This window comes from Oncorhynchus masou, chromosome 27 (genome assembly GCF_036934945.1).
Source record: "Oncorhynchus masou masou isolate Uvic2021 chromosome 27, UVic_Omas_1.1, whole genome shotgun sequence".
Lineage (NCBI taxonomy): Eukaryota > Metazoa > Chordata > Actinopteri > Salmoniformes > Salmonidae > Oncorhynchus > Oncorhynchus masou.
The window spans coordinates 9,872,487-9,897,048 of NC_088238.1; the positions used below are offsets into that span (position 1 = coordinate 9,872,487).

A 24,562-nucleotide genomic window follows, 5' to 3' on the forward strand; every position below is an offset into this window, starting at 1 on the left:
AATCGACGTAAATGGTCACTTTCCCTTTAAATGTTCTCTGTTGTTCTGCATAATATCCAGGAAGTGTGAGAGCATTCCTCCCCAGCTGATCCAGAGAGCCAGACGGAAGTCTCCTTCTCAGAGGCTTTAACATTCAGCGGTGACCAGACAAGGGGACAGTGTTATTGGTAAATATCGTCTGGAATTAATCCCGTGGATTATCCGTGGGTGGTTTTAGTGAAGACACGGCCCGGTATCCCCACCGCCTCTGTCTTTCTCCCGGTCGGTCGGGTGGATCTGCCGTGGTAGGACTGTCATGAGCCCGGGCTGGGAATGGCATCCTCTCCCAGTGTTTGTAAGAAGGTCGGGCCGGTGGAGGAGGAGAACGGAGAACCGGATCATTCTCTACAAGAGATGTTGAAGGCGATAGCCGACGAACGGAACCGTCTTACTATCAGACAAGAAACTAGTGGACTTGGTGAGTAGAGGTTTACAATTTGCACTGGTGAATTGATTAGATCGGTGGCCTATCGCGTCTTGCAATATCACCAACAAATAGCTTGTTTGGTTACACGCTTCATGCTCATCCGGTTATGTGACTGTCATTTGTAAGGGACAAACTCTCAAACCCTTGTTATTATCTGTAGAGTTTAAAGCAGTTAAACCTATATTTCCCCGCCGTTGGTTGTTTGTGAACCAGCCTACTGTTTTAACGTTTTAGAAACGTCAATCATCGCTTGCGAAACGGTTGCTGGTATATCAGCGCGAGAGAATCTTTCTATTGTAAAGACACACTTACTGGAGCAGTTTAGCACAGATCCGGTTGAGGAACGACACTTCTTCCCCAGTGATGTTTACCCACAGGTGTTCTGGGGATGCGACATATAAATTGGGGCGGCAGTGAAGCCTAGTGGTTAGAGCGTTGGAATAGTAACCGAAAGGTTGCAAGTTCGAATCCCCGAGCTGACAAGGTACAAATCAGTCGTTATGCCCCGGAACAGGCAGTTAACCCACTGTTCCTAAGCCGTCATTTAAAATAAGAATTTGTTCTTAACTGACTTGCCTAGTAAAATAAAGGTAAAAAAAAAAAAAAAGTGTTGGTCCCTTGTTTTAATGAGCTGAAATAAAAGATCCCAGAAATGTTCCAGACAGCACAAAAAGTTTCTCAAATGTTGTGCACCACTGTTTACATTCCTGTTCGTGAGCATTTCTCCACTACCAAGATAATACATCCACCTGACAGGTGTGGCCTATCAAGAAGCTGATTAAACGGCATGCTCATTACACAGGTGCACCTTGTGCTGGGCCTGGCTCTCCAATGGGTGGGCCTAGCTCCTAAGTGGATGAGCCTGTCCCCTCCCCTGCCCGGTCATGTGAAATCCATAGACTAGGGCCTCATTTATTTATTTCAATGGACTGATTTTCCTTATATGAACTGTAACTCAGTAAAATCCTTGACATTGTTGTATGTTGCAATTTTATATTTTGATTCATTATAATTATCACAGATGGCCGCCTGTGTCTTCCATAGACGAGCGATGTAACATTGAGGTATGGCCCTGTGGGAACACTAACCCTATTCAGGTGTGTAGTACCCCCCCCCCCCCCCCCGACCATAGTATAACATCCTCTACAGGTTCTGAACAGTAAGCCTCTATGAATGGGTTACACAGAGCGTAGGCCTCCCTTCTAGAAATAAACACAACATGCTTTTACACTTAGCAACTCTGACGCTCTAGAAGACATTATCACAGCAAACTGTAGCCTGTCAGACACAAACTAGCTACATCATAACACTAGCGACCTCTATCCAGTCTCTGAAACTAGCTACATTATAACACTGTAGCTACCTCTATCCAGTCTCTGAAACTAGCTACATCATAACACTGTAGCCACCTCTATCCAGTCTCTGAAACTAGCTACATCATAACACTGTAGCCACCTCTATCCAGTCTCTGAAACTAGCTACATTATAACACTAGCGACCTCTATCCAGTCTCTGAAACTAGCTACATCATAACACTGTAGCGACCTCTATCCAGTCTCTGAAACTAGCTACATCATAACACTGTAGCTACCTCTATCCAGTCTCTGAAACTAACTACATCATAACACTGTAGCGACCTCTATCCAGTCTCTGAAACTAGCTACATCATAACACTGTAGCCACCTCTATCCAGTCTCTGAAACTAGCTACATCATAACACTGTAGCCACCTCTATCCAGTCTCTGAAACTAGCTACATCATAACACTGTAGCCACCTCTATCCAGTCTCTGAAACTAGCTACATCATAACACTGTAGCCACCTCTATCCAGTCTCTGAAACTAGCTACATCATAACACTGTAGCCACCTCTATCCAGTCTCTGAAACTAGCTACAGCATAACACTAGCGACCTCTATCCAGTCTCTGAAACTAGCTACAGCATAACACTAGCGACCTCTATCCAGTCTCTGAAACTAGCTACATCATAACACTGTAGCCACCTCTATCCAGTCTCTGAAACTAGCTACATCATAACACTGTAGCGACCTCTATCCAGTCTCTGAAACTAGCTACATTATAACACTGTAGCCACCTCTATCCAGTCTCTGAAACTAGCTACATCATAACACTGTAGCCACCTCTATCCAGTCTCTGAAACTAGCTACATTATAACACTGTAGCCACCTCTATCCAGTCTCTGAAACTAGCTACATCATAACACTGTAGCGACCTCTATCCAGTCTCTGAAACTAGCTACATCATAACACTGTAGCTACCTCTATCCAGTCTCTGAAACTAGCTACATCATAACACTGTAGCTACCTCTATCCAGTCTCTGAAACTAGCTACATCATAACACTGTAGCTACCTCTATCCAGTCTCTGAAACTAGCTACATCATAACACTGTAGCCACCTCTATCCAGTCTCTGAAACTAGCTACATCATAACACTGTAGCCACCTCTATCCAGTCTCTGAAACTAGCTACATTATAACACTGTAGCCACCTCTATCCAGTCTCTGAAACTAGCTACATTATAACACTAGCGACCTCTATCCAGTCTCTGAAACTAGCTACATCATAACACTAGCTACCTCTATCCAGTCTCTGAAACTAGCTACATCATAACACTGTAGCTACCTCTATCCAGTCTCTGAAACTAGCTACATCACAACACTGTAGCGACCTCTATCCAGTCTCTGAAACTAGCTACATCATAACACTAGCTACCTCTATCCAGTCTCTGAAACTAGCTACATCACAACACTGTAGCGACCTCTATCCAGTCTCTGAAACTAGCTACATCATAACACTAGCTACCTCTATCCAGTCTCTGAAACTAGCTACATCATAACACTGTAGCTACCTCTATCCAGTCTCTGAAACTAGCTACATCACAACACTGTAGCCACCTCTATCCAGTCTCTGAAACTAGCTACATCATAACACTGTAGCTACCTCTATCCAGTCTCTGAAACTAGCTACATCATAACACTAGCCACCTCTATCCAGTCTCTGAAACTAGCTACATCATAACACTGTAGCCACCTCTATCCAGTCTCTGAAACTAGCTACATTATAACACTAGCGACCTCTATCCAGTCTCTGAAACTAGCTACATCATAACACTAGCGACCTCTATCCAGTCTCTGAAACTAGCTACATCATAACACTGTAGCCACCTCTATCCAGTCTCTGAAACTAGCTACATCATAACACTGTAGCCACCTCTATCCAGTCTCTGAAACTAGCTACATCATAACACTAGCGACCTCTATCCAGTCTCTGAAACTAGCTACAGCATAACACTAGCGACCTCTATCCAGTCTCTGAAACTAGCTACATCACAACACTGTAGCTACCTCTATCCAGTCTCTGAAACTAGCTACATCATAACACTGTAGCTACCTCTATCCAGTCTCTGAAACTAGCTACATCATAACACTGTAGCTACCTCTATCCAGTCTCTGAAACTAGCTACATCATAACACTAGCGACCTCTATCCAGTCTCTGAAACTAGCTACATCATAACACTGTAGCGACCTCTATCCAGTCTCTGAAACTAGCTACATCATAACACTAGCCACCTCTATCCAGTCTCTGAAACTAGCTACATTATAACACTGTAGCGACCTCTATCCAGTCTCTGAAACTAGCTACATCATAACACTGTAGCTACCTCTATCCAGTCTCTGAAACTAGCTACATCATAACACTGTAGCTACCTCTATCCAGTCTCTGAAACTAGCTACAGCATAGCACTAGCGACCTCTATCCAGTCTCTGAAACTAGCTACATCATAACACTAGCGACCTCTATCCAGTCTCTGAAACGAATGCCGATGCTTCATGGCTTCAGACAGGCTGTCTGTGTATCATAGTGCACTGACCAGTGGACTGATGAGGAATGAGGTGTCCTCAATGGTCCTGAACAGTCGGCTATAGTGTTGTACAACTTGTGATATCCATGTGAATATTATTGGATCCCCAGGCCACCAGACTTGTCCCCGGCCAGGAGAAGGGGGGGGGGGGATATTTTGATATATTATTGGATCCCCAGACCACCAGACTTGTCCCCGGGCCAGGAGAAGGGGGGGTGTTTGAAATATTATTGGATCCCCAGACCACCAGACTTGTCCCCGGGCCAGGAGAAGGGGGGGGATATTTTGATATATTATTGGATCCCCAGACCACCAGACTTGTCCCGGGCCAGGAGAAGGGGGGGGGGGGATATTTTTGATATATTATTGGATCCCCAGACCACCAGACTTGTCCCCGGGCCAGGAGAAGGGGGGGGGGATATTTTGATATATTATTGGATCCCCAGACCACCAGACTTGTCCCCGGGCCAGGAGAAGGGGGGGGGTATTTTGATATATTATTGGATCCCCAGACCACCAGACTTGTCCCCGGGCCAGGAGAAGGGGGGGGGATATTTTTGATATATTATTGGATCCCCAGACCACCAGACTTGTCCCCGGCCAGGAGAAGGGGGGGGGGATATTTTGATATATTATTGGATCCCCAGACCACCAGACTTGTCCCCGGCCAGGAGGGGGGGGGGGATATTTTGATATATTATTGGATCCCCAGACCACCAGACTTGTCCCCGGCCAGGAGAAGGGGGGATATTTTGATATATTATTGGATCCCCAGACCACCAGACTTGTCCCCGGGCCAGGAGAAGGGGGGGGGGATTCTTTATTTTGATATATTATTGGATCCCCAGACCACCAGACTTGTCCCCAGCCAGGAGAAGGGGGGGGGGATTCTATATTTTGATATATTATTGGATCCCCAGACCACCAGACTTGTCCCCAGCCAGGAGAAGGGGGGGGTTCTATATTTTGATATATTATTGGATCACCAGACCACCAGACTTGTCCCCAGCCAGGAGATGGGGGGGGGGATTCTATATTTTGATATATTATTGGATCACCAGGCCACCAGACTTGTCCCTGGCCAGGAGAAGGGGGGGGTTCTATATTTTGATATATTATTGGATCCCCGGGCCACCAGACCTGTCCCCGGCCAGGAGAAGGGGGGGGGGTTCTATATTTTGATATATTATTGGATCACCAGGCCACCAGACTTGTCCCCGGCCAGGAGAAGGGGGGGAATTCTATATTTTGATATATTATTGGATCCCCAGGCCACCAGACTTGTCCCCGGCCAGGAGAAGGGGGGGGGGGAATTCTATATTTTGATATATTATTGGATCCCCAGACCACCAGACTTGTCCCCAGCCAGGAGAAGGGGGGGTGGGGGGTGGTTCTATATTTTGATATATTATTGGATCTCCAGGCCACCAGACTTGATATGTGGGTGTTCAACTTTGGCATCAGGAAGTTATTTTTGGACCTTTTTTGAAAACCACATGATAGAAACATTTTAAACATTGATGTTTCAGGCGATACCACAGCAACCGTAGGGAACTTGGCTCATGGATAGAAACAACATCAGTAACTGTGTTTTCTTTCTCCTCAATGTTTCTGTACCACCGCTGCCCCCTGAAAGAGGCCATTCTCATTGTAATGTCACCCACAGCTGCACACCTGCCTAAAGGCTCATTATCATATGAAAAACCACTGGAGATGAGCTCCGGCGAGGTTATTCATGAATAAAAATGAACCCAAATCATTAATTTTTTTAAAAAGCAGCCAGAAAGCAGCAGATGTGGAAACAAAACGGGTGTGTTCATTTGTGCACATCGCGGGGGAAAAAACAGAAACGTTGCACAATTTCAGGTAGGTCCCTCTACGTTTCAGCACCTCTGTTTCCGTTTGCCTCCGAGTGATTACACGCCGCGCTCGTCAACGGGCCTTTAGTTGGCCATGAGGCACGAGGGGGGTGTGGTATATGGCCGATATACCACGGCTCAGGGCTGTTCTCAGGAACATCCACGTAGTGCTGTTCAACACATTCCTGTAAAACCAGCCTTTTGTAATGAGCAGCAGGTGTGTTCTACTGTCAGTACTCTGAATACTGAGGGTACCAGTATTTTTTTTATTTTAATTTAACATTTTATTTTAACTAGGCAAGTCAGTTAAGAACAAATTCTTATTTACAATGACGGCCTACCGGGGGAACAGTGGGGGTTAACTGCCTTGTTCAGGGGGCAGAACGACAGATCTTTACCTTGTCAACTCGGGATTCGATTCGGCAACCTTTCAGGTTACTGGCCCAACTCTCTAACCACTAGGTTACCTGCCACCCCATAATAACCACTAGGTTACCTGCCACCCCATAATAACCACTAGGTTACCTGCCACCCCATAATAACCACTAGGTTACCTGCCACCCCATAATAACCACTAGGTTACCTGTCTCCCCATAATAACCACTAGGTTACCTGCCACCCCATAATAACCACTAGGTTACCTGCCACCCCATAATAACCACTAGGTTACCTGCCACCCCATAATAACCACTAGGTTACCTGCCACCCCATAATAACCACTAGGTTACCTGTCTCCCCCCTGTATGACCATCTAAATATAGTCTCTCTGGTAGCCCAATGTGGAGTGAAGACCGGATTATCTCTCTGAGTGTCAAGGTGAATGTGACTGCAACATCTTGGCTCGTCTACAAAAAGTCCTTGGTTCAACGGCGTAATCTGAGGGATAACCTCAGAACACTGATCTGCGTTCTACACTAGAAACGTGGAGATTTGCCAAGCGTTTGTTTGTCTCTCAGTAGTGGTATTGTTCTGTCAGGGACGTGTCATCTGTATTCCGGTCTCAGTATGATGTCACCACAGAGCGCCAGGTCTCGTGTCAATATGATGTCACCGCAGAGCGCCGGGTCTCGTGTCAATATGATGTCACCACAGAGCGCCGGGCCTCCTCGTGTGAATGTTTTTCTATCGTTCTCGATCTGTCTTTCTCTGAGGCATTTTACACATCTAATCAATAGCTCTGTTACTGTTATCACTGAAGGATTAGGATGGGATGGACTACATTTAAAATATAATGACTCGTTGAACGGCAGTATGAATAGCCAGTGGTCCGGGACAAGGTACCACGTCTGGTGAACAGGTCAAGGCTCCGTAGCCGCAGGCAGAACAGCAGAGACTGGATCAGCAGCACGACCAGGTGGACTGGAGACCGGGACAGCCAGGAGTCATCAGACCAGGTAGTCATGAGGGAGGGTTTTTGGGCTCAGGTCCTTCTGAAAGGGAGAGGGAGAGAAATGGGAGAATTAGAGGGAGCATATCTAAGATCACACAGGACACCAGATAAGACAGACTGACCCTCGCCCCCCAGCACATAGACTGTTGCAGCATACAGTGGGGCAAAAAAAGTATTTAGTCAGCCACCAATTGTGCAAGTTCTCCCCTTAAAAAGATGAGAGGCCTGTAATTTTCATCATAGGTCCACTTCAACTATGGCAGACAAAATGAGGGAAAAAATATCCAGAAAATCACATTGTAGGATTTTTTATAAATTTATTTGCAAATTATGGTGGAAAATAACTATTTGGTCACCTACAAACAAGCAAGATTTCTGGCTCTCACAGACCTGTAACTTCTTCTTTAAGAGGCTCATCTGTCCTCCACTCATTACCTGTATTAATGGCACCTGTTTGAACTTGTTATCAGTATAAAAGACACCTGTCCACAACCTCAAACAGTCACACTCCAAACTCCAAAGAGCTGTCAAAAGGACCCATCTTTTTAAGTGGGAGAACTTGCACAATTGGTGGCTGACTAAATACTTTTTTGCCCCACTGTATATACTGGAGACTGAGATGGGGGAGCGGACGCTGTGGCCCTGCCTGGTGATGGGCACTAGGAGTAGTGCAGAACCCTTTTCTATGTGTGATTTAAAAACAGGAACAGCATCATCCACTGTGAAAGCTTTCCCTCTGACCATGGCTTTCCAAAGGTTATTAAAGGTTAAAAAAAACACTAAAGGTTAGAGACGACCAAGGTGTTGACACCATTTTGTTGTTGATTGGCTTCCACATGTTGTTCTGTGGGGCCCTGCTCGGCTGTGGTTTGAGGACTCTACTGTCTCTAAAGGACCCTGGTCCCCTGTATCAGAATGCTGTATGGCTCCTATGGGCGCGGCCAAACAGATTGATTTGGCAAACATGTCTCCCGTCAAGACTTCAACTCATCTGATCTTTATTTGTTTGTGAAAATGGATGGACACGTCATCTCTGCTGTCCGCCAACATAGAACTCACATTGAGGAAGCTTTTGGATATCATGGATCCAGATCATCGGGCCAGTTGGCCACGGCCCTCTGACTCCCTATCCCGCTACCCAGCCCTCCACTATAGTTACTGATGGCCACGGCCCTATGACTCCCTGCCCCACTACCCAGTCCTCTACTCTAGTTACTGACGGCCCTATGACTCCCCGCCCCACTACCCAGTCCTCTACTCTAGTTACTGATGGCCCTCTGACTCCCTGCCCCACTACCCAGTCCTCTACTCTAGTTACTGATGGCCCTATGACTCCCTGCCCCACTACCCAGTCCTCTACTCTAGTTACTGATGGCCCTCTGACTCCCTGCCCCACTACCCAGTCCTCTACTCTAGTTACTGATGGCCCTCTGACTCCCTGCCCCACTACCCAGTCCTCCACTATAGTTACTGATGGCCACGGCCCTCTGACTCCCTGCCCCACTACCCAGTCCTCTACTCTAGTTACTGATGGCCCTATGACTCCCTGCCCCACTACCCAGTCCTCTACTCTAGTTACTGATGGCCCTATGACTCCCTGCCCCACTACCCAGTCCTCTACTCTAGTTACTGATGGCCACGGCCCTCTGACTCCCTGCCCCACTACCCAGTCCTCTACTCTAGTTACTGATGGCCCTATGACTCCCTGCCCCACTACCCAGTCCTCTACTCTAGTTACTGATGGCCCTATGACTCCCTACCCCACTACCCAGTCCTCTACTCTAGTTACTGATGGCCCTATGACTCCCTGCCCCGCTACCCAGTCCTCTACTCTAGTTACTGATGGCCCTATGACTCCCTGCCCCACTACCCAGTCCTCTACTCTAGTTACTGATGGCCCTATGACTCCCTACCCCACTACCCAGTCCTCTACTCTAGTTACTGATGGCCCTATGACTCCCTGCCCCGCTACCCAGTCCTCTACTCTAGTTACTGATGGCCCTATGACTCCCTGCCCCGCTACCCAGTCCTCTACTCTAGTTACTGATGGCCCTATGACTCCCTGCCCCACTACCCAGTCCTCTACTCTAGTTACTGATGGCCCTATGACTCCCTACCCCACTACCCAGTCCTCTACTCTAGTTACTGATGGCCCTATGACTCCCTGCCCCACTACCCAGTCCTCTACTCTAGTTACTGATGGCCCTATGACTCCCTGTCCCACTACCCAGTCCTCTACTCTAGTTACTGATGGCCCTATGACTCCCTGCCCCACTACCCAGTCCTCTACTCTAGTTACTGATGGCCCTATGACTCCCTGCCCCGCTACCCAGTCCTCTACTCTAGTTACTGATGGCCCTATGACTCCCTGCCCCACTACCCAGTCCTCTACTCTAGTTACTGATGCTGTATGAGCATCTTGAGGAGGACTGCAGGTTATAGGACAATGAAGTCCTGTATCATGAATTATCTCCCACGTCTGGCTGTGTGTGTGTGTGTGTGTGTGTGTTCCTCTGTGACAACAGTATGTGTTTTATGTTGTAGTTCCCTGTTTGACAGACCACATCAGAGCGCTGGTCTTGTTGTATAAAGTCAACTGAAATAGTCACATTACAGCCTAACATTTTGACTGAGGAAACACAAGAATAGATATTGGTGATTCTCCTGTTGTCATGAGGTGTTCTAGAACAGAGCAGTGTTCTAGAGCCGAGCTGATGTAAAGTTCCACTCTCTGGGAGAGGAGCTGTACTCTATATATAGACCAGGACTTTATCAATGTCTCTCTGGGAGAGGAGCTGTACTCCATATAGAGACCAGGACTTTATCAATGTCTCTCTGGGAGAGGAGCTGTACTCTATATATAGACCAGGACTTTATCAATGTCTCTCTGGGAGAGGAGCTGTACTCTATATATAGACCAGGACTTTATCAATGTCTCTCTGGGAGAGGAGCTGTACTCTATATATAGACCAGGACTTTATCAATGTCTCTCTGGGAGAGGAGCTGTACTCTATATATAGACCAGGACTTTAGCAGAAAAGTAAGTAAATAAATAAAAACAGTATGGGGATGAGGTAGGTAAATTGGGTGGTCTATTTACCGATAAGACTATGTACAGCTGCAGCGATCGGTTAACTGCTCAGATAGCTGATGTTTAAAGTTGGTAAGGGAGATAAGTCTCCAACTTAAGCGATTTCTGCAATTCGTTCCAGTCACAGGCAGCAGAAAACTGGAACGAAAGGCGGCCGAATGGGGTGTTGGTTTTAGGGATGATCAGTGAGATACACCTGCTGGAGTGCGTGCTACGGGTGGGTGTTGCCATCGTGACCAGTGAACTGAGATAAGGCGGAGCTTTACCTAGCATGGACTTGTCGATGATCTGGAGCCAGTGGGTCTGGCGACGAACATGTAGCAAGGGCCAGCCGACTAGAGCATACAGCTCGCAGTGGTGGGTGGTATAAGGTGCTTTAGTAACAAAACGGATGGCACAGTGATAAACTGCATCCAGTTTGCTGAGGAGAGTATTGGAAGCCATTTTGTAGATGACATCGCCGATGTCGAGGATCGCTAGGATAGTCAGTTTTACTAGGGTAAGTTTGGCGGCGTGAGTGAAGGAGGCTTTGTTGCGAAATAGAAAGGCAATTCTAGATTTGATTTTGGATTGGAGATGTTTGATATGAGTCTGGAAGGAGAGTTTACAGTTTAGCCAGACACCTAGGTACTTATAGATGTCCACATATTCTAGGTCGGAACCATCCAGGGTGGTGATGCTAGTCGAGCGGGCGGGTGCAGGCAGCGAACGGTTGAAAAGCATGCATTTCGTTTTACTAGCGTTTGAGAGCAGTTTGAGGCCACGGAAGGAGTGTTGTATGGCATTGAAGTTCGTTTGGAGGTTCGATAGCACCCCCATAGAGACTGCCAGAGGACCGGACAGCATGCCCTCCGATGTGACACACTGAACTCTGTCTGCAAAGTAGTTGGTGAACCAGGCAAGGCAGTCATTAGAAAAACCGAGGCTATCTAGTCTGCCGATAAGAATATGGTGTTTGACAGAGTCGAAAGCCTTGGCAAGGTCAATGAAGACGGCTGCACAGTACTGTCTTTTATCGATGGCGGTTATGATGTCGTTTAGTACCTTGAGCGTGGCTGAAGTGCACCCGTGACCGGCTCGGAATCCAGATTGCACAGCGGAGAAGGTACGGTGTGATTCAAGATGGTCGGTGATCTGTTTGTTAACTTGGCTTTCGAAGACGTTAGATAGGCAGGGCAGGATGGATATAGGTCTGTAACAGTTTGGGTCCTTTGATGAGGGGGATGACCGCGGCAGCTTTCCAATCCTTGGGGATCTCAGACGATATGAAAGAGAGGTTGAACAGGCTGGTATTAGGGGTTGCGACAATGGCGGCGGATAGTTTCAGAAATAGAGGGTCCAGATTGTGTGTGTTGAAGAGGGTGGGGGATTAAGCTGCGTCCCCGTCTCACCCCACGTTTTGATTTGTTTCCTTGACAATAAGGGTGTGCAGGGTGAATCTGTGGTCCGTCGTACTTTAATAAGGTGTCCACCGACTAGCCTCCCGGTAGCCACTCGCTCTACATCCACCGACTGGCCTCCCGGTAGCCACTCGCTCTACATCCACCGACTGGCCTCCCGCTAGCCACTCGCTCTACATCCACCGACTGGCCTCCCGCTAGCCACTCGCTCTACATCCACCGACTAGCCTCCCGCTAGCCACTCGCTCTACATCCACCGACTAGCCTCCCGCTAGCCACTCGCTCTACATCCACCGACTAGCCTCCCGGTAGCCACTCGCTCTACATCCACCGACTAGCCTCCCGCTAGCCACTCGCTCTACATCCACCGACTAGCCTCCCGCTAGCCACTCGCTCTACATCCACCGACTAGCCTCCCGCTAGCCACTCGCTCTACATCCACCGACTAGCCTCCCGGTAGCCACTCGCTCTACATCCACCGACTAGCCTCCCGGTAGCCACTCGCTCTACATCCACCGACTATCCTCCCGCTAGCCACTCGCTCTACATCCACCGACTAGCCTCCCGGTAGCCACTCGCCCTACATCCACCGACTAGCCTCCCGGTAGCCACTCGCTCTACATCCACCGACTAGCCTCCCGGTAGCCACTCGCTCTACATCCACCGACTAGCCTCCCGGTAGCCACAGAGCCCTATTCCCTATATAGTGCACTACTATAGACCAGGCTCCATAAGGCTACTGTTCTAGTTAGGAGGCTTCTTGTATCTGTGTCTGTGTTGCACCACGTCGGAGAAAACAGGCCGTGCTCCTTTCGCTTCTCTCTCCCTTCTCACCTTCCCCCTCTCTCTCCCCACTCCTCACCCTCTCCTCCCTCCCTCCTCACTCCCTCTCCTCCCTCCTCACCTCTCACCTCCCCCCTCTCTCTCCCCACTCCTCCCCCTCTCCTCCCTCCCTCCTCACTCTCTCTCCCTCCCCCTCTCCTCCCTCCTCACCTCTCACCTCCCCCCATCTCTCTCCCCACTCCCCTCCCTCCCCCTCTCTCTACTCCCTCCCTCCTCACACTCTCTCTCCCTCCCCCTCTCCTCCCTCCTCACCTCTCACCTCCCCCCATCTCTCTCCCCACTCCCCTCCCTCCCCCTCTCTCTCCCTCCCTCCCTCCTCACACTCTCTCTCCCTCCCCCTCTCCTCCCTCCTCACCTCTCACCTCCCCCTCTCTCTCCCCACTCCCTCTCTCTCCACCTCTCCCCTTCCCTGTGTAGTGAGGGGAGTGGAGAAGGCTGTGTAGGGAGAAACGAGCTCATGGTTGAGTCCAGAGGACAAATCAGTGGTCAAATCCTGCTGCTGTCAGCATCCTGGATGAACCTCCCCTCCCCCCTCTCCTCTCTCTCCCACTCCTCTCCCTCCCCCTCTCTCCCTCCCTCACCTCTCCCCTCTCCTCTCTCTCCCTCCTCACCTCTCCCCTCTCCTCTCTCTCCCTCCTCCCCTCCCCCCTCTCCTCTCTCTCCCACTCCTCTCCCTCCCCCTCTCTCCCTCCTCACCTCTCCCCTCTCCTCTCTCTCCCTCCCTCACCTCTCCCCTCTCTCTCTCTCTCCCTCCTCCCCTCCCCCTCTCCTCTCTCTCCCACTCCTCTCTCTCCCACTCCTCTCCCTCCCTCCTCACCTCTCCCCTCCCCCTCTCCTCTCTCTCTCCCTCCTCACCTCTCCCCTCTCCTCTCTCTCCCTCCTTGTTTTCCCCTGACGGGACAGATATAGAGGGGAGAACAGGGGACAACACTGCAGGACAAGGACAAACTCATCAGTCGTCTCCAGGATTGTCTCACTATCTGCCAGACAGCAGTGTGTCTGTCGCCAGTCTTGTGTTCCTCTGGTGTGGAAGAGGTATTGATCTGGAAGTCCTCCTCTGTCCCAGGGTGAGACACAGGCTGTGTCCCAACATGGCACCCTGTTCTCTCCCACCTCGTCTCACTTCTCTCCTTGCTCTAGATCAGAACAGGGTGCCATTTGGCACGGAGCCTGAGCCACACAGTGATCAACAACCTCTGTCGTGATTCTCTCCTCCAATCAGCATCGGGGGGAAAGAGTTGTAGAAGTTCTGTTGTGACAACAAGGGATGGCAGGGTAGAGGTTCTGTTGTGACAACAAGGGATGGCGTAGTGACGTGTGACAACAAGGGATGGCAGGGTCTCCACACACACTTTCTCTATGCGTCTCTTATCTCTCTCTCACTCTCTCCACCCTCACTCTCTCCACGCTCGCTTGGCTGGTTAGTTAGGTGTTGTGGTTGGGGGGGGCCCTCGGCTGGTTAGCTAGGTGTTGTGGTTGGGGAGACCCTATTCCAAACCTTAACACTAACCATAAACAGTCAGAATTAATGCCTGAACTTAACCATCGAGTTTTGAAGTTCATGGACAAGTGTTCTGACGTGAGACTGTGAGAAATATATACGTTTAAAAACCGTTTACCCTTTTTGTCCACAATTTGGTGATATCTGGTAGTTAGTCTTGTCCCATCGCTGCAACTCCCCTACGGACTCTGGAGATGCGAAGGTCGAGAGCCGTGCGTCCTCCGATACGCGACCCTGCCAAGCCGCACTGCTTCTGGACACGCTGCTCGCTTAACCCGGAAACCAGCCGCACCGATGTGTCGGAGGAAACACCATCCCATGACGGAGTCAGCTTGCAGGTGCCCGGCCCGCCACAAGGAGTCGCTAGAGCGCGATGCGACAAGGATATCCTGGCCGGCCAAACCCTCCCCTAACCCGGACGACGCTGGGCCAAACCCTCCCCTAACCCGGACGACGCTGGGCCAAACCCTCCCCTAACCCGGACTACGCTGGGTCAATTATGCGTCGCCTCATTAGGTCTCCCGGTCACGGCCGGCTGTGACGCAGCTTTGGATCAAACCCGGGTCTGTAGTGACACCGCGAGCACTGCGCCACTCGGGAGGCAAGACCCGGGAGCTCTTGTTGCTCATGGAAGCAGTCAGGTGGTGGGTGAGTCGTGGTCACTGATGACTGGCCTGTGTACGTGTGTGTGTGTGTGTGTGTGTGTGTGTGTGTGTGTGTGTGTGTGTGTGTGTGTGTGTGTGTGTGTGTGTGTGTGTGTGTGTGTGTGTGTGTGTGTGTGACTATCCTCAGTAGCCTGCGTCTCTGTCAGGGGAAGAAGTTGTTGATGAAGGAGATTTCCTGGAAGCAGTGTCCGCTTGGCTGGAGGTTTCACTGCTGAAGTGTCCGTTTGCTCAGCCTCCCAGGTAGATGTGATATGCTGGCTGCATTCTGTACTCTGGTGGGGAATGTTTATCAGCGCTGTCAGATTGTGTGTTGGGGCTCCCGGGTGGTGCAGAGGTCTGAGGCACTGCATCTCAGTACTAGAGGAGTCACTACAGCCCCTGGTTCAGCGGTCTAAGGCACTGCATCTCAGTACTAGAGGAGTCACTACAGACACCCTGGTTCAGAGGTCTAAGACACTGCATCTCAGTGCTAGAGGAGTCACTACAGACCCTGGTTCAGAGGTCTAAGACATCTCAGTGCGAGAGGAGTCACTACAGACCCTGGTTCAGAGGTCTAAGGCATCTCAGTACTAGAGGAGTCACTACAGACCCTGGTTCAGAGGTCTAAGGCATCTCAGTACTAGAGGAGTCACTACAGACCCTGGTTCAGAGGTCTAAGACATCTCAGTGTTAGAGGAGTCACTACAGACCCTGGTTCAGTGGTCTAAGACACTGCATCTCAGTGATAGAGGAGTCACTACAGACCCTGGTTCAGAGGTCTAAGGCATCTCAGTGCTAGAGGAGTCACTACAGACGCCCTGGTGCAGAGGTCTAAGGCACTGCATCTCAGTGCTAGAGGAGTCACTACAGACCCTGGTTCAGAGGTCTAAGACACTGCATCTCAGTGCTAGAGGAGTCACTACAGACCCTGGTTCAGAGGTCTAAGGCACTGCATCTCAGTGCTAGAGGAGTCACTACAGACCCTGGTTCAGAGGTCTAAGACACTGCATCTCAGTGCTAGAGGAGTCACTACAGACCCTGGTTCAGAGGTCTAAGGCACTGCATCTCAGTGCTAGAGGAGTCACTACAGACCCTGGTTAAGAGGTCTAAGGCACTGCATCTCAGTGCTAGAGGAGTCACTACAGACCCTGGTTCAGAGGTCTAAGACACTGCATCTCAGTACTAGAGGAGTCACTACAGACCCTGGTTCAGAGGTCTAAGGCACTGCATCTCAGTGCTAGAGGAGTCACTACAGACCCTGGTTCAGAGGTCTAAGACACTGCATCTCAGTACTAGAGGAGTCACTACAGACCCTGGTTCAGAGGTCTAAGGCATCTCAGTACTAGAGGAGTCACTACAGACCCTGGTTCAGAGGTCTAAGACACTGCATCTCAGTGTTAGAGGAGTCACTACAGACCCTGGTTCAGAGGTCTGAGGCACTGCATATCAGTACTAGAGGAGTCACTACAGACCCTGGTTCAGAGGTCTAAGGCATCTCAGTACTAGAGGAGTCACTACAGACACCCTGGTTCCAATCACGGCTGAATCGCAAGCGGCCGTGATTGGGAGTCACAATTTGGCTCAGTGTCGTCCGGGGTTGGCAGGGGTAGGCCGTCCATTGGCTCAGTGTCGTCCGGGGTTGGCAGGGGTAGGCCGTCCATTGGCTCAGTGTCGTCCGGGGTTGGCTGGGGGAGGCCGTCCATTGGCTCAGTGTCGTCCGGGGTTGGCTGGGGGAGGCCGTCCATTGGCTCAGTGTCGTCCGGGTTTGGCAGGGGTAGGCCGTCCATTGGCTCAGTGTCGTCCGGGTTTGGCCGGGGTAGGCCGTCCATTGGCTCAGTGTCGTCCGGGTTTGGCCGGGGTAGGCCGTCCATTGGCTCAGTGTCGTCCGGGTTTGGCTGGGGTAGGCCGTCCATTGGCTCAGTGTCGTCCGGGTTTGGCCGGGGTAGGCCGTCCATTGGCTCAGTGTCGTCCGGGTTTGGCCGGGGTAGGCCGTCCATTGGCTCAGTGTCGTCCGGGTTTGGCCGGGGTAGGCCGTCCATTGGCTCAGTGTCGTCCGGGTTTGGCAGGGGGAGGCCATCCATTGTAAGTGTAATCGTTTGTTCTGAACTGACTTGCCTCGTTAAATAAAGGTAGAATAAAATAAAAAAATCAGGATGAGGAAATGTAGTGGTATTTCAGTTCCCCTTTCGTTCTGTCTGTAGAAACTGGACTCGTCTGAGAGGAACAACGGCTTCAGTTTCAGCATTGAGAGTTCAGGAGATTTCTTTGAATAATGTACAAACATAAATACAAGTTATTTAAACCAAATGCGATCTTTTTGACACCATGCTATTTGTCAACAATAATGAATTTCCAAAATTGAAGCAATCAAAGCCAGACAGCGCTTCAGTAGATTGAGTTACACTGAATTGAATCTCACTGTTATGAAATGGCATGGAGGAATGTGTTTCTCTGAATGAGCAGTTTAAACTGAATGGCCATTTTGTGTCAGAAGCTGCTTCCTTCCATTAGAGAAGAACCCTGCCTGTCTCCGAAATGGTGGCCCTATTGCCTATATAGTGCCCCAGTGAAACTATATGGAATGGAAACTGCTGAGTCTATGGGCTCTGGTCAACAGTAGTGCACAATATACAGAGCCTTCAGGAACTATTCACACTCCTGGACTTTTTCCACATTTTGTTGTGGAAATGGGATTAAAATGGATTCCGTTGTCATTTTGTTGTCAACGATCTACACAAAATGGGCTGTCAAAGTGCTTATCAAATTCTAACATATTTGTAAAGCACTTGTATATCTTGATTAGATAATTATTCAACCCCCTGAGTCGATACGTTAGAATCACCTTTAGCAGTGATTACAGCTGTGAGTCTTTCTGGGTAAGTCTCTAAGAGCTTTGCAAACCTGGATTGTACAATATTTGCAATTTTTTTTAAAATTCTTCTTCAAGCTCTGTCAAGATGGTTGTTGATGATTGCTGGACAGACATGTTCAGATCTTGCCGTAGATTTCCAAGCAGATGTACGTGACAACTGTAACTCGGGAACATTCACTGTCTTCTTGGTAAACAACTCCAGTGTATATGTGCCCTTGTGTTTTAGGGTATTGCTGAAAGGTGAATTCATCTCCCAGTGTCTGGTGGAAAGCAGACTGAACCAGGGTTTCCTCTGGGATTTTGCCTGTGTTCAGCCATAACGTGATCCAGCCACCACTATACGAGACAATATGGAGAGTGGTGCTCAGTGACGTATTGGATTTGCCCCAAACATAACACTTTGTATTCAGGACATAGAGTTAATTGCTTAGCCAATTTCTTTTGCAGTTTTACTTCAGTGTCTTGTTGTAAACAGGAAGCAGGTTTTGGAATATTTGTTATTCTGTGCAGGCTTCCTTCTCTCCACTCTGTCTTATAGATTACTATTGTGGAGTAACTACAATGTTGATCCGTCCTCAGTTTACTATCACAGCCATTAAAACTCTGTAACTGTTTTAAAGTCACCATTGGCCTGGTGGTGAAATCCCTGAGCGGTTTCCTTCCTCTTCGGCAACTGAGTTAAGGATGCCTGTATCGTTGTAGTGACTGGGTCTATTGATACACCATCCATAGTGTAGTAACTACACCGTGCTCTAACGGATATTCAATGTCAGATTTTTAACATTTTTACCCATCTACCAATAGGGGCCCTTCTTTGTAACGCAAAACCTCCCTGGACTTTGTGGTTGAATCTGTGTTTTGAAATTCACTCCTCGACTGAGGGACCTCACAGATAATGTTATGTGTGGGGGTACAGAGACGTGGTAGTCATTTAAAAATCATGCTAAACATTATTATTGCACACACGTTGAGTCCATGCAACTTCTTATGTGACTTGTTAAGCAACATTTTGACTCCTGAACGTATTTAGGCTCCTTACCATAACAAAGGGGTTGAATACTTATTGACTCAATACATTTCAGCTTTTCATTATTTATTTATTTTTTATTTTTTTATTTTACCTTTATTTAACCAGGCAAGTCAGTTAAGAACAAATTCTTATTTTCAATGACGGCCTGGGAACAGTGGGTTAACTGCCTGTTCAGGGGCAGAACGACAGATTTGTACCTTGTCAGCTCGGGGGTTTGAACTTGCAACCTTCCGGTTACTAGTCCAATGCTCTAACCACTAGGCTGCCTGCCGCCCCATGAATTTAATTTGTAAAAAATAAATAAATCTAAAAACAAAAATTCCATTTTGGCATTGTGGAGTATCGTGTGTAGATCAGTGACCAAATAAAATGTCAATGTGATCCAGTCAAAATGTCTGCAACACAACAGCATGTGTAATAAGTCGAAGGGCGTGAGCACTTCCTGTATGGATGCCATTGAGGATGGAAAGTAGAGGTTGAAAAATCCTAATCGGTCGACCTCTAATGAAACATCACCTCCATTCCACCTCCCCCTTAGGACCAAAGCCAATAGCCACCTATTACAGTAGACCGTTTCTCTTTGAGTTTACTGTAAATCAGGAGTGGTCCGGGTCCCGTCCTCCTCTTTCTCTGATAACTGTGTCAGGACCGTTCCAGGGTGTTTTTAAGGTCTGACCTCTGACCTCTCTTTGTGTTTTTTGATCCAGGGTGTTTTAAGGTCTGACCTCTGACCTCTCTGTGTTTTTGATCCAGGGTGTTTTTAAGGTCTGACCTCTGACCTCTCTCTCTGTGTTTTTTGATCCAGGGTGTTTTAAGGTCTGACCTCTGACCTCTCTGTGTTTTTTGATCCAGGGTGTTGTAAGGCCTGACCTCTGACCTCTCTGTGTTTTTGATCCAGGGTGTTTTAAGGACGACCGCATCGTGTTCTGGACATGGATGTTCTCCACGTACTTCATGGAGAAGCTGTCGCCGCGGGAACAGGACGACATGTTGTTTTATGTCCGCAGGAAGCTGTCATACGTCAGCCCCGACCAATCAGAAGGCAAGAAGGTGAGTGAGTGAAAGAGAGTGAGACGGTCTCTGGCAGAAGTTGTTTTCCCTCCACCTCAGTGTGTGTGGTTTGTTACTGTTGCTCTGGGACACAGTCTAGTACAGTGTGTGTGGTTTGTTACTGTTGCTCTGGGACACAGTCTAGTACAGTGTGTGTGGTTTGTTACTGTTGCTCTGGGACACAGTCTAGTACAGTGTGTGTGTGGTTTGTTACTGTTGCTCTGGGACACAGTCTAGTACAGTGTGTGTAGTTTGTTACTGTTGCTCTGGGACACAGTCTAGTACAGTGTGTGTGGTTTGTTACTGTTGCTCTGGGACACAGTATATTACAGTGTGTGTGGTTTGTTACTGTTGCTCTGGGAGACAGTGTGTGTGGTTTGTTACTGTTGCTCTGGGACACAGTATATTACAGTGTGTGTGGTTTGTTACTGTTGCTCTGGGACACAGTATATTACAGTGTGTGTAGTTTGTTACTGTTGCTCTGGGACACAGTATATTACAGTGTGTGTGGTTTGTTACTGTTGCTCTGGGACACAGTCTAGTACAGTGTGTTGTTTTTATTGGTTGATTTCCAGTTTTTAAGTTTAATTTTTTTTTTTTAAGATTGAGGAGTGAAGTATCAAGTTACCCACATGTTGACCACATGTTACCGATCACATGAACATCCTTTTCTGACTCAAATAGCATTCCATCAAGATTACTCTTATGTCAAAAAGACTTTCAAATCTACATTTTGGTATATAAAACGTTTAAGTTGTGTGCATTGGAAAATATCTACCTTGGTCAATCCAAAATTAAAATATCTTTCCGATTACCAAGTTATTTACGGTGTCTATGCCTTTTTAGTTTTCCATGTGAACCAATTTATCAGTGAGTTCTGAAAAGCTATCGAGGATTATTCCACAGGGTTGTTTCTAGGGAGAGATATTGGTTCTTGTAGATTATGTTTCCTTTTCTTCTATACTGGTATAGTGTTATAGTGTTCTAGTGTTCTATAGTGTTATAGTGTTCTATAGTGTTATAGTGTTCTATAGTGTTATAGTGTTCTATAGTGTTCTATAGTGTTCTATAGTGTTCTATAGTGTTCTATAGTGTTCCATAGTGTTATAGTGTTCCATAGTGTTATAGTGTTCTATAGTGTTATAGTGTTCTATAGTGTTCTATAGTGTTATAGTGTTCTATAGTGTTTCATAGTGTTATAGTGTTTCATAGTGTTATAGTGTTTCATAGTGTTATAGTGTGTTCTATAGTGTGTTCTATAGTGTGTTCTATAGTGTTCTATATTGTTATAGAGTTCTATATTGTTATAGAGTTCTATATTGTTATAGTGTTCTAAACTGTGTAGTTGTTAATGTTTTTGTCTTTATCCTCCTCCCATCACATCTGTATTAACAGCCTGGGGAGAGATAGTGAAGGAGGTGTAGTTGGTATAGCCCCTCCTCCTTCCATCACATCTGTATTAACAGCCTGGGGAGAGATAGTGAAGGAGGTGTAGTTGGTATAGCCCCTCCTCCTCCCATCACCTCTGTATTAACAGGCTGGGGAGAGATAGTGAAGGAGGTGTAGTTGGTATAGCCCCTCCTCCTTCCATCACATCTGTATTAACAGCCTGGGGAGAGATAGTGAAGGAGGTGTAGTTGGTATAGCCCCTCCTCCTCCCATCACATCTGTATTAACAGCCTGGGGAGAGATAGTGAAGGAGGTGTAGTTGGTATAGCCCCTCCTCCTCCCATCACCTCTGTATTAACAGCCTGGGGAGAGATAGTGAAGGAGGTGTAGTTGGTATAGCCCCTCCTCCTCCCATCACCTCTGTATTAGCAGCCTGGGGAGAGATAGTGAAGGAGGTGTAGTTGGTATAGCTCCTCCTCCCATCACCTCTGTATTAACAGCCTGGGGAGAGATAGTGAAGGAGGTGTAGTTGGTATAGCCCCTCCTCCTCCCATCACCTCTGTATTAACAGCCTGGGGAGAGATAGTGAAGGAGGTGTAGTTGGTATAGCCCCTCCTCCTCCCATCACATCTAACAGCCTGGGGAGAGATAGTGAAGGAGGTGTAGTTGGTATAGACCCTCCTCCTCCCATCACCTCTAACAGCCTGGGGGGAGAGAGTGAAGGAGGTGTAGTTGGTATAGCCCCTCCTCCTCCCATCACCTCTGTATTAACAGCCTGGGGAGAGATAGTGAAGGAGGTGTAGTTGGTATAGCCCCGCCTCCTCCCATCACCTCTGTATTAACAGCCTGGGGAGAGAGAGTGAAGGAGGTGTAGTTGGTATAGACCCTCCTCCTCCCATCACCTCTAACAGCCTGGGGGGAGAGAGTGAAGGAGGTGTAGTTGGTATAGCCCCTCCTCCTCCCATCACCTCTGTATTAACAGCCTGGGGAGAGATAGTGAAGGAGGTGTAGTTGGTATAGCCCCTCCTCCTCCCCCCATCACCTCTGTATTAACAGACTGGGGAGAGATGGTGAAGGAGGTGTAGTTGGTATAGACCCTCCTCCTCCCATCACCTCTGTATTAACAGCCTGGGGAGAGATAGTGAAGGAGGTGTAGTTGGTATAGACCCTCCTCCTCCCATCACCTCTAACAGCCTGGGGAGAGATAGTGAAGGAGGTGTAGTTGGTATAGACCCTCCTCCTCCCATCACCTCTAACAGCCTGGGGGGAGAGAGTGAAGGAGGTGTAGTTGGTATTGACCCTCCTCCTCCCATCACCTCTAACAGCCTGGGGAGAGATAGTGAAGGAGGTGTAGTTGGTATTGACCCTCCTCCTCCCACCACCTCTAACAGCCTGGGGAGAGATAGTGAAGGAGGTGTAGTTGGTATAGCCCCTCCTCCTCCCATCACCTCTAACAGCCTGGGGAGAGATAGTGAAGGAGGTGTAGTTGGTATAGCCCCTCCTCCTCCCATCACCTCTAACAGCCTGGGGAGAGATAGTGAAGGAGGTGTAGTTGGTATAGCCCCTCCTCCTCCCATCACCTCTAACAGCCTGGGGAGAGATAGTGAAGGAGGTGTAGTTGGTATAGACCCTCCTCCTCCCATCACCTCTAACAGCCTGGGGAGAGATAGTGAAGTGCTTCTTCATCAATACTGGCTTTGGACAGGATATAATAGATTATAGAGCTGGGATAAATGGTCAAAATATCATATCACAATATTTTCCTCATTTTCGACAGTGTTTTATGTTTTTGTATATAATAATGGTTGTAAATGTGCTTCATGAGTAGTGCCTGACCCAGGTGGAAACACATACACTCTAAGTGATTCCAATTAGTGGTGACCACTAACTAACTAACTAACTAACTAACTAACCAGTCTGGTTGTTCTGAGACCTGTATTAGCGGTGACCACTAACTAACCAGTCTGGTTGTTCTGAGACCTGTATTAGCGGTGACCACTAACTAACCAGTCTGGATGTTATGAGACCTGTATTAGTGTTGACCACTAACCAGTCTGGTTGTTCTGAGACCTGTATTAGTGGTGACCACTAACTAACCAGTCTGGATGTTCTGAGACCTGTATTAGCGGTGACCACTAACTAACCAGTCTGGATGTTCTGAGACCTGTATTAGTGGTGACCACTAACTAACCAGTCTGGTTGTTCTGAGACCTGTATTAGTGGTGACCACTAACTAACCAGTCTGGTTGTTCTGAGACCTGTATTAGTGGTGACCACTAACTAACCAGTCTGGTTGTTCTGAGACCTGTATTAGTGGTGCCCACTAACTAACCAGTCTGGATGTTCTGAGACCTGTATTAGTGGTGACCACTAACTAACCAGTCTGGTTGTTCTGAGACCTGTATTAGTGGTGACCACTAACTAACCAGTCTGGATGTTCTGAGACCTGTATTAGTGGTGACCACTAACTAACCAGTCTGGATGTTCTGAGACCTGTATTAGTGGTGACCACTAACTAACCAGTCTGGTTGTTCTGAGACCTGTATTAGTGGTGACCACTAACTAACCAGTCTGGTTGTTCTGAGACCTGTATTAGTGGTGACCACTAACTAACCAGTCTGGTTGTTCTGAGACCTGTATTAGTGGTGACCACTAACTAACCAGTCTGGTTGTTCTGAGACCTGTATTAGTGGTGACCACTAACTAACCAGTCTGGTTGTTCTGAGACCTGTATTAGTGGTGACCACTAACTAACCAGTCTGGTTGTTCTGAGACCTGTATTAGTGGTGACCACTAACTAACCAGTCTGGATGTTCTGAGACCTGTATTAGTGGTGACCACTAACTAACCAGTCTGGATGTTATGAGACCTGTATTAGTGGTGACCACTAACTAACCAGTCTGGATGTTATGAGACCTGTATTAGTGGTGACCACTAACCAGTCTGGATGTTCTGAGACCTGTATTAGTGGTGACCACTAACTAACCAGTCTGGATGTTATGAGACCTGTATTAGTGGTGACCACTAACTAACCAGTCTGGATGTTCTGAGACCTGTATTAGTGGTGACCACTAACTAACCAGTCTGGATGTTATGAGACCTGTATTAGCGGTGACCACTAACCAGTCTGGATGTTATGAGACCT

The 24,562-nt window shown here is 48.1% G+C and overlaps 1 protein-coding gene across 2 annotated transcripts in view; it reads left to right on the forward strand.

Moving 5' to 3' along the window:
* LOC135515598 (uncharacterized protein KIAA0930 homolog) overlaps positions 1 to 24,562 on the forward strand; it is a 504,429-nt gene that overhangs the window by 425,162 nt on the left and 54,705 nt on the right. Inside the window, exons 1-2 of one of the 2 annotated variants that reach the window (XM_064939219.1) lie at positions 87 to 457; positions 19,877 to 20,028. The exons of the other annotated variant lie outside the window; for it this stretch is intronic. Of the exons in view, the coding sequence (XP_064795291.1) occupies positions 313 to 457; positions 19,877 to 20,028 (297 nt within the window). The 5' untranslated portion in view covers positions 87 to 312. Of the gene's footprint in view, positions 1 to 86; positions 458 to 19,876; positions 20,029 to 24,562 lie in introns of those variants that run through there. 2 annotated transcript variants of the gene reach the window in all.